The 10,962-nt window shown below is 37.2% G+C and overlaps 1 protein-coding gene across 1 annotated transcript; it reads right to left on the reverse strand.

Moving 5' to 3' along the window:
* Positions 1-9,051: 9,051 nt before the first annotated feature.
* LOC122403180 (tigger transposable element-derived protein 1-like) lies at positions 9,052-10,728 on the reverse strand. The gene has a single exon (XM_043406540.1). It carries the CDS (start codon positions 10,726-10,728, stop codon positions 9,052-9,054), a length of 1,677 nt encoding a protein of 558 aa, XP_043262475.1.
* Positions 10,729-10,962: the final 234 nt, after the last annotated feature.

The following is a 10,962-nucleotide window of genomic DNA, read 5'->3' on the forward strand; positions in this document are numbered from 1 at the left end:
TCCCTCTTTCTTTTTTAAGAAATTGTTTTTATTTGCCAAACTTTCATACTTTCTGACCTCATTAAATAAACCAGTCGAATCTTTACATTCTTCTCTGTCTATCTTATTTCTAATGAATTCGGGCAAACCCGCTGCTATAAGAGTTATTAGTGTTTTTGGGCCTATGTCTTTATCCATGTCTAATAATAGTCTCTCCTTTTTCATCGCATACTCAATTAGTGAGCCTTCTTTATATTTAAACCATATAGCATATACTGCTGTATTCCATCCTTTGTCCGCGAAGGTCTGTAAAAATCTGTCCTTCCATTCAGACCATCCAGCTTCCACTGTCAGCTTTGTTAATGTTGCACAGTGCCAATCTGAACATGATTTATCTAAAAATAGTCTTAGTATCTCAATTTTTACATCATCTTTTACGATTTCGAACCTTATACACTCCTTTTCGAATGTTTCCAAGCATTTGAATGTTTACTTGTAAATTTCTCTATCATAAATTTTTCTGCTATATGTTTTAAATTCTTGTCTTCCCTCTTCTGTGATACTTCTAGTAATTTTTCTAGTATTTGCTCTAATTTATCATTATGTGCTTTTTCTTCTTTTTCTATTATTTCCTCCAGATATTCATTCATGAATAGTAGATTACCATCTTCATCCATATAAGTATTTTTTAATTTTTCTGATAATGAGATCCATATTTTTCTTCCCTGATGTCTTTTTTTAAAACTAGTTTTTACCCTTTTATAGGTTTCTGTCTTTGTTAATTCTTCATGCTTATCCATATATCTATTTTCTTCTGATAAGATGTACCGTTTACCTTCCTCTGTTGTAATTGAGGTTATGGCTATAACATTTGACTTTGGGTCCCTTGTCGATGCCACAAGTTCGAATTCATACTGTAATTTTGTTGACATTTTTAACAGCAATTGTCGTTTTATAAAGGTTCTTATTCTATTTGAGGGTTTCCACCGATAATAATAATAACAAACTAAATATGTTTCTCTATAAAAGAAAGGTTTGTATTTTATTTTACCATTCACCTTATATTATTTACATATGTACAATCTTACCTATAAAAGAAACGACAATTTACGTTCGTTATTAGTAGTTCTATTCTTATATTTTGCTTTGACTTCACTCTTACTTTGCATTACTTTCCCGCATTTACACTCTCCTACATAACCTCTACTTCTCTCCTTATCTCTATCGATATTGATCGATATCAGTACCCTATAGCTATGTTCGCGCAGAGCGCGGCAAATTCGAGTGAAGGGAAATACATTTTCCTTATATATATATGGTTCGTACTGAGCACGTGATCACTTATAGGTTATGTCACATACCTGAATGATTTCTTAATTTCCCGGGGCTACTGGGCCCATAACCTTGTTGTTATTCACTATTATGTCTATTATCAATCACTTACATTCTAGTATAATATATAATGTTGTAGACTAAATACAAGATAAACTCGCACACGTGAACTAAACTTATTCATTGTTCTTATTCGACTGGGACAGGAAGTGTCGCCATAGGGCATATATATATAGCACGCGTCGCGTCACGTGACCATATATCGAGAACTTTCTACATATATTATAAACAATAAACCAACTTTAACACTAAGAATACTACGTTTAACTCCCCACGTGTTCCTTCCTGCATGGCATTCTCCGACACACACTTTTTACAGATGGCGCACGGATCGAGAGTATACAATTACACGCACTCTAACACGCCTTCTTAAATTTATAATCTCGATCTATTAAAGTAATCTCAGCGCTGTCCTACTTCTCACAAATTTTGTTTTATCTAAGCTTTTTGTCAACATATCTGCCAAATTCAATTTTGTATCGATTTTTATAATATCAATTATACCTTTTTCATAATTCTCATTTATGTAATGATACTGCACTTCAATATGCTTGGATGTTTTCGTAAAATTTCCAAACTTTACTATCGCTATTGCACCTGAATTATCTTCGTACATTTTTACTGCCTTATCGAATTTTACATTAAAGGATTCATTTAACAAATTTCTTATAAATAATATCTGTCACTGCTTCTGACATAGCAGTATATTCCGCAAAGGTTGAACATTTAGTTACTGTATTCTGTTTATGTGTTCTCCAATAGACTAAATTCCCATACACTCTAATTATAAACCCTGTCGTAGATTTTCGGTCTACGTTATCACCTGCGTAATCTGAGTCTACCATACAATCTAACGTCTCATTCGTTAAGTTGTCTGTTGTATACGGGGTATGTAAAAGAATCACACGTGTGTACAGCACCAGATGATAGTCGATATATTCGTTTACGTGTTTACACTCTGTTTTCGTACATGATACGTCGCTACGCGCAGAGAGAGAGACCCGCGACTCGCTTTATTCTTATATAACCTCGCTCGCCGTTTTTTTCCCCAGGCTGCCGACACCGGCGACACACCTGTCGTCGCCCGCGGAAATCCAAACTCATTTCTGAGTACATATAATGTAACATTGTCATAATAAGTTAATTTTAAATCTTTGGTCTTGTACAAGTACTTCAGAATTCTCATTGCATATTTGTAATGTGTTGCACTATAACAAGTCTGGTACCTACTTAGATAATTTACACTATAAGCTATATCTGGTCGCGTGCCTGTACTGATGTACAATAATTCACCTATCAAATTTCTGTATCTTATGTTTTCATCTACTTCACTAGCTTGCGTTAATTTCAAGTTTGTTTCCATCGGAGTATCATATACCTTGACATTTTCTAAATTGTATTTTGCAACTAATGATTCAATGTATTTTGATTGGCTTAATGTCATCTTACGTCTATCATCACTATAATCTATGTCTATACCTATATAACTTCCTATTTTTCCTAAGTCTTTCATTGAAAATCTTTCCATCAGGCTTGCTTTTGTTTCCTTTATGTTGTTTTTATTGTTGCAACCTATTAACAAATCATCTACGAAAACTAATATATATATTGGATCCTTGTTTATATTATTTATATATAGGCAATAATCATAATTACTTCTTACAAAGTTCATCTTCTCTACAAACTTATGAAAACAATCATACCATGCTCTGGGACTTTCTCTTAATCCATAAAGTGCCTTTTGTAATTTGCAAACTTTATTTTCACCAGTTTCATAGCCTTTAGGCTCACATATATGTATATACTTCAGACTTTACTTGACCATTTAAAAACGCCGTCTTAACATCCATTTGCTCTATAAATAAATTATTTTTGCAACAATATGATAAGAAAATTTTCAAAGTTTGCATTTTTCCCACTGGTGAATATACGTTGTCAATATATTCTTTCTGTTGATACCCTTTCACAACTAATCTCGCTTTATATGTATTGTCACTTTTCTTTGTATAAATCCATCTAACACCAAGAATCCTTTTATCCTTTGGTCTTTCAACAGTTTTCCACGTGTCGTTCTTTCCTAAGCTAGCTATTTCTGCGTCCATCGCCTTTTGCCATCTCTTTGATTCATTACTATCTATCGCCTCTTCGAATGTGTTTGGTACATTTGCATTCATGTAGTTTATATACAGGGTGTTCGGCTACCTCTAGCAAAAATTTTAATGAGCGATAGTAGAGGCCAAAATAAGACGAAAATCAAGAATACTAATTTGTTGATGGAGGCTTCGTTGCAAAGTTATTAACATTTAAAGTTCCGCCTGTAGAATGACAATCCGCTAAACAGCTGCGTTCGCGCGGACGGTTGCGGCAGGCGAGTGCTAGTGGTTCTCACGCAGCATGAAAAATTCTGCTTACCGACATTATCGACAGCCTTAGATTTTTGTCCACTTATGGGAATGCGAACACCTTACGTTGAATAAGATTCAACCTGTCTTATGAAAATCCAGAAGGGCATATCAAAACTCGTCCGACGAGATTTTCACAGAGAAAGGGTGAATGCCAGTTCCAATACACAATGTTGTGAACAAAAATCACCCACATGCGATTATACACGCCCCACGATTGTCCACAGTGTCCACAAGTATCCACAAATAATCCTTTCAGGCACTAACCACTATGCAATTAAATAAACACGTACCGCGATTATGTTATTCGTGAATGTCTACGTGTACGTGTATCACGATTCTTCCGAGTTACTTACGAATAAAACTGTTATTAATTTTTCAAATACACTTCAATTTAAAAATGTAAAAAGGAATCGCAGGATAAATGAAATTTTCGCATCGATTTACGTTCACGGCGAAGAATGTAACAATACTAGCAGCTGACTGTGCCATCGATCGACGAGGTTCAGAGAAACATATGCCGAACAGGCCCCGATTCTACGTCACTCGCCTCGCTTATCTCTCTCACACACAGCGGAGACAAAGGGCAGCATCGGCACGTGTTCGGCCAGCTAGTCAGTCGTAAAACAGTATCAGTCAAGCTAGTTCACGCGACACATTTCAGTTATGTATTAAGTAGCATGTAAGAAATACAGTGATATAAACAATCAGCGAATACTTATTAAATTCCTGTTTACATTTTTAAATTGAAGTGTATTTGAAAAATTAATAACAGTTTTATTCGTAAGTAACTCGGAAGAATCGTGATACACGTACACGTAGACATTCACGAATAACATAATCGCGGTACGTGTTTATTTAATTGCATAGTGGTTAGTGCCTGAAAGGATTATTTGTGGATAGTTGTGGACACTGTGGACAATCGTGGGGCGTGTATAATCGCATGTGGGTGATTTTTGTTCACAACATTGTGTATTGGAACTGGCATTCACCCTTTCTCTGTGAAAATCTCGTCGGACGAGTTTTGATATGCCCTTCTGGATTTTCATAAGACAGGTTGAATCTTATTCAACGTAAGGTGTTCGCATTCCCATAAGTGGACAAAAATCTAAGGCTGTCGATAATGTCGGTAAGCAGAATTTTTCATGCTGCGTGAGAACCACTAGCACTCGCCTGCCGCAACCGTCCGCGCGAACCAGCTGTTTAGGGGATTGTCATTCTACAGGCGGAAATTTAAATGTTAATAACTTTGCAACGAAGCCTCCATCAACAAATTAGTATTCTTGATTTTCGTCTTATTTTGGCCTCTACTATCGCTCATTAAAATTTTTGCTAGAGGTGGCCGAACACCCTGTATATAAAATGGGTTACTGGATTCCCATATCTATCAATAGTACCTTTATCCCTAGTTGATCGTCTTCTTACTGTTAACTGTTCATCCTGCTCACTTTCATTTTCATTCTCATCCGTAAGATTTATATTTACTTCGTCGATTTCATTTTCTTCAACCTCACTTTTATATCCACCTTCATCACGATTTTCAGTTTCTGATTCCGTTTCATCATGTTCTTTAACCCGTCTATCCTCTTGGTTTTCTAAGCAGATTAATTTAGTATCTTCTTCAACTACTGTTACATGTCTGGCATTTATTACTTTGTTATTTATCAAGACTCTATAACCATTATTAGTATAGCCTACTAATACACCTAATTCGGCTTTGTTGTCCCACTTGCTTTTTCTTAATGCTTCTGGACTTCTAACGAATACTCGACTACCATAAATCTTTAAATGTTTGACGTTCGGCTTTTTCCCAAAGAATATTTCATAGGGAGTTTTATTCTCCACTGTATTTGCAATAGTACGATTTTTTAAATATGCTACTGTCTTCATTACTTCAGGCCAATATTTCCTATGTATTCTAGCTTCTCTCATTAAACATCTACCAATGTCCATAGCAGACCTGTTGTATCTCTCAGCTACACCATTCAGCTCATGTACATAAGGTGGCCATGGCACTAGTTGTATTCCTTTATATTTAATAAAATTGAAAATTTCTTTGTTCATATACTCTCTACCATTATTACATTGTAACTTCTTTACCTTCTTATTAAATTGATTTTCTACCAAGTTTACATAGTCAATGAAACAGCCTGCAGTTTCTGCTTTACTTTCAATACTATAAATCCTAGCACATTTACTATAGTCATCTATGAATGTCAAAAAATATTTCTCACCACCGTACCCGATTGTGTTATGCGGGCCATTTAAATCTGTGTATCAACTCTAAAATTTCCGTTGTTTTTGTTCTCGCATTTTGAAACGGTTCATTTGTCATCTTACTTTGAATGCAATTTGCACATTTTATTTCTGTGTTTTCAATTTTATCTGGCAAACCTATGTTACGAGCCAGGGCCGTGCAGCGCGCGTGGCCTGCGAGTGCAAGTGAGAGTATGGAATATGGTATCAATTTGTTAATTAGGTGCACGGACGAACCCGATGCAAGATCGGGGAGCCGCTAGGATAGTTGATAACGAGGACGAACCTGATGCGAAATCAGGGAGCCTCTAGGATGGAGTCACTTACGGACGAACCTGGTGCGAAACCAGGGAGCCGTAGGAGGGTGTAATGTCGTGAACGAACCCGATGCGTAATCGGGGAGTCACTAGGATGGTTAATAACGGCGCAGACGAACCCAATGCGAAATCGGGGAGCTGCTAGGAGGTTGGAACAAACGCAGACGAACTCGATGCGTAATCGAGGAGCTGCTGGGAGGTTGGATAAATCACAGACGAACCTGATGCGAAATCAGGGAGCTGTAGGATGCGGACGAACCTGGTGCGTAAGCAGGGAGCCGCTAGGATGGTATTAGATTGCGTGGACGAACTCGATGCGTAATCGAGGAGCCACTAGGTTGTAAGAATTTGTATTTGGATTAAGGATGTGTTAATTGACCTCGTAACTTCAATTATTAAATATAATATAACCCGAGCGGTAAGGTTATATTATTGTGGGAACGTTTAACTAACAATAATCGCTTTATATAATGATGGGTTAGAGAGGATAAGTAACTCTGGTTTAATAATGAAATTAGATATATTCTTAAAACAAACAAGAAAGATACAAGTGGTCTGTGTATGTTTGTCGCGTCCAAAGAATAATTATAAATACCTAAAATGTTGTTGCTCGGTGTTGACGCACTGGCGATGCGGGGGTAAGTCGGTTGAAAGAAAAGGCCGTAATAGAATTTATGCCGGTTCACGGATTCTATATGGTTTAATATTGATACGAAAGGGTACTGTAGCCCGATCTCACTAGATATAACTGACTATCAAAATCGTAGACGCGTAACGAGAGACGTGACGTTGACTCTAAACGTGACGATACGATTATGATCCCCCGAGTAATGAAGTCGCGGGGTTTATATACCCAAAAATCTGTGGGGGCGGATTGAAAAGTACGTTAGAAATTACCGCATTCGGTATTCTCCGAATTGTGTTAATTACCGGATTCGGTATTCTCCGAATTGTCTTAATTACCGGGCTACTGTATCTCGACGGAAGTGACCCCCATTCCAAAGGTTAGATACGTAGCAGGGCGATTTCCCAATGCACGCAAGTGACAAGAAAATTTTGAGGGACGAAACGTTCGGCGTACGTAACACCTACCAACAATTTATCTCTTACCAATTTACTTAAATAGTGAAAATTTACGTGACCTAATGCTCTATGCCATTTTTCTTTTTCGGTTAATTTTGTTACATTCGTATAAATTTTATTTTCGTTTGTTGTGATAAAACTTTTCATCCGATATAGATTATCCGTTTTATACGCTACGGCTAGTAGTTCTCTATTTTGATCAAAAATTTTCGCATGGTTATCTTTTGCTAATATTGTACAATTGTTCTTAGTGATTCGTGAGAAACTTAATATGTTCTGTTTAATACCTTTTACATAATAGACATTTTTGATAACAATTTCTTTTTCATTATTATACACTTTAAAATACGTCTTAACATTTCCAAGTTTTGTAGCTTTCAAAATTTTCCCATCGGGTAATTCTACTTCTACAGGATTTTTCAACATTACAAACTCATCAAACACATTACAGTCTTTCACAATGTGATCAGAACAACCACTATCTAACAACCAATTAATCTCACCTGACTTCTCACTATTGTCATTGCACTTTTTTACTTCTTGGTTGAATAATTGAGTCGCCCAAACCTGTGCTCCACTTGAATCGTTGTTCCTCTGCTTTCGTAGATAGTCACCTCTTCCTTGACTCATCTGGAATCCTCTTCCTCGACCACGACCTCTGTATGGTCCTCCTTGGTTGTAGCCTCGTTGAAATCCTCTTTGACTTCTTTCTTGTTCCTGTCGACTTTCTCTATCATTCTTGTTTGGCTCTTTGTGCCAACAATCTCTTTGCAAATGTCCAGGTTTTCCGCATTTGAAGCATTGTCCCCTTGTTCTTGTTGTGAAGGTACTTACATTAGTTCTTCTGTCATTTTGATTCCTATTCATGTTCTTTTCCTTGATTTTCGACCTCACATAATCAACTGTTCGTTGGCTTTCAGGTATCACATCAATGAAGTCACCAATATAACTATAGTTTGATGGCAAAGCTTTCAACAGATACCTCAGCTTTTCTGCTTCGTCTATCATTCCTCCTGCTGATTTGAATTCGTTCACTGCCTTTTCAAATTCTATGAAAAACTCTTCCACCGTTTCATAATTCTTCAACATAACTTCCTCCATTTTACCTCTACATAATATTTGTAATGCTGTAGTTTGAGTTGCATACATTTTATTGAATTTGTTCATCATTTCCAGGGTTGTTTCACAGTCGCCCACATACTCTAATTGTTTATCTGATATTGTGCTTATTAAAATTGTTCTGGCTTTCAACTCCTTTCTTTGCCATTGTGTTTCATCTTCTTTATCTGTTTTTAATCTGACTGCGGGATCTTTGCATTCTTTATATTCTAGCAACGTAATTAATCTGATTTTCCAACTTGAGAAATTTGCTCCGTCAAAAATAGGCATTGCAATACAGTGGTGCCTCACACAACGAACTTAATTCGTTCCAGGAGCAAGTTCGTAATGCGAAAAGTTCGTTATGTGAAACGCGTTTTCCTATATAAATACATGTTAAAAAAAATAATTCGTTCTGTAGCATAAAATATGCTAAGATGACATAAAAAAAGATAAATTTTTTGTTATTATTTTTATTTAGATACATACATCTAAAAACATAATTTTTTTAATTTTAAAACAGACTAAGTAGAGTCTACCGAATCTTGCACATCTTCATCCATTTTCTGCTTTTTGGCCGATGATTTCATGAAAAACCTGTCCAAAGTCGTTTGTTTTTCTCTTTTCTTCAACATCTGCCGGAAATAACGGACAAGAGTATCGGAGTAAAGATCGTTGATCCTGTTTGCTTCAGCTGAATCCGGATAGTGGGCATTGGTAAACTCCTGAACTGCTTTCCATTTGACCAGGATGTTCTTGATGTCAGCAGTTGGGATTGGTTGATTGTTTGATTGTTGATCCTCGTTATCAGATGACGCTTCCCTTTGAGCATTGTCCTGTTGCAGGACCAGAAGTGCTTGGAGCTCTTCAGTTGTCAGCTCTTCTTCGTGTTCCTCAATAAGCTCCTCTACATCCTCTTCCTCTACCTCTAATTCCAGCCTTTGGGCCACTGTGATGATGTCCTTCACCACTTCTGTGTCATCAACAACTGCTTCTTCCTGGGTCCACGAAGGCACAAGCATCTTCCAAGCAGAAATGAGGGTCCTTTGTGACACTTCTTCCCAGGCCTTCTGTATAAATCGTATTGCCATAAGGATATCAAATTTCTTCTTCCAAAACTTTCGGACAGTCATATTGTCTCCACCAAACTCGCATTCTTCAAACACCTTATTAAAGAGGGCTCTAGTGTAGAGTTTTTTAAAGTTCGCAATAACTTGCTGATCCATTGGCTGAAGAATGGATGTGGTGTTTGGTGGCAAATACTGCACCCTGATAAATGGATAATTTTCCTGCAATATTTCCTCTAGGTCTTTTGGGTGAGAAGGGGCATTGTCAAGTATCAGAAGGGCTTTGAGCGGCAGTTCTTTTTCCAGCAAGAATTTCTTCACGGCAGGAGCAAAGGTTTCCAGAATCCATTCGTTGAAGATAATTTGGGTCACCCAGGCTTTTTGATTGGGCTTCCAATGGACGGGCAGTTTGGACTTAATAACGTTATTTTGCTTAAAAATTCTTGGATTTTTAGAGTGATAAACCAATAGAGGTTTGATCTTGAGGTCTCCGCTGGCATTAGACGAAAACATAAGGGTAAGTCTGTCCTTCATGGCTTTGTGTCCTGGCAATTTCTTCTCCTCTTTTGTAATGAAGGTTCTGCTCGGCATTCTTTTCCAGAAAAGACCCGTTTCATCGGCATTGAACACTTGTTGTGGGCAGTATCCTTCATCCTTAATACATTTTTGAAAGTTAATAGAGAACTTTTCTGCTTCTTTCTTGTCAGCACTGCCAGCCTCACCATGCATAGTAACGCTGTGGATTCCACACCTTTTCTTAAATCTAAAAAACCACCCCCTGCTGGCTTTAAATTCTTCTTCATTATCTTGATTGCTGCTACTTCCAGGGACGTTTTTCTTTAGATCGTCATAAATTATCTTGGCTTTGTGACAGATAATATCTTGGGTTGTTACGTCACCTTTCACCTGCCTGTCCTTAATCCAAATCGCTAATAGCTTCTCCAATTCCTCGTGGATTGAAGACCTATGTTTTTCATTAAATAGTTTTGATACTCCTTTGGCTACTTTGGCTGATTTGATTGCATCCTTATTTGTCAAAATGGTGAAAATGGTGGTCTTGCTTAGGCCAAACTCTTTGACGAGGTCACACTGTTTTACTCCACATTCACTCTTTCTAATTATTTCCTGTTTCATTTCAACAGAAATCACCTTCCTGCTTTTTTTAGAACCCATGATATAAAAAAAATATTGAGTTTAACTTAAAAGGACGACTGCCGCGATACGTGCGTAAGTTAAGCGCAGTGACTAACGACTGCAGTGCCTGCGCGGGAGGATGCAATACATCGGCAGCGATCGTGGAAGCTCGGGCGACTTCGTTGTGTGAAGCGAAGTTCGTTGTATGAATCATGAAATGAACGAATAGGAAGT

This window comes from Colletes gigas, unplaced genomic scaffold (assembly GCF_013123115.1).
Source record: "Colletes gigas isolate AHSC1104 unplaced genomic scaffold, ASM1312311v1 Colletes_gigas_Sc00045, whole genome shotgun sequence".
Classification (NCBI taxonomy): Eukaryota; Metazoa; Arthropoda; class Insecta; order Hymenoptera; family Colletidae; genus Colletes; species Colletes gigas.

What these genes read in the sequence shown, in the direction of transcription:
- LOC122403180 (XM_043406540.1), bottom strand. Translation starts at nt 10,728, where the DNA reads ATGAAACAGGAAATAATTAGAAAGAGTGAATGTGGAGTAAAACAGTGT.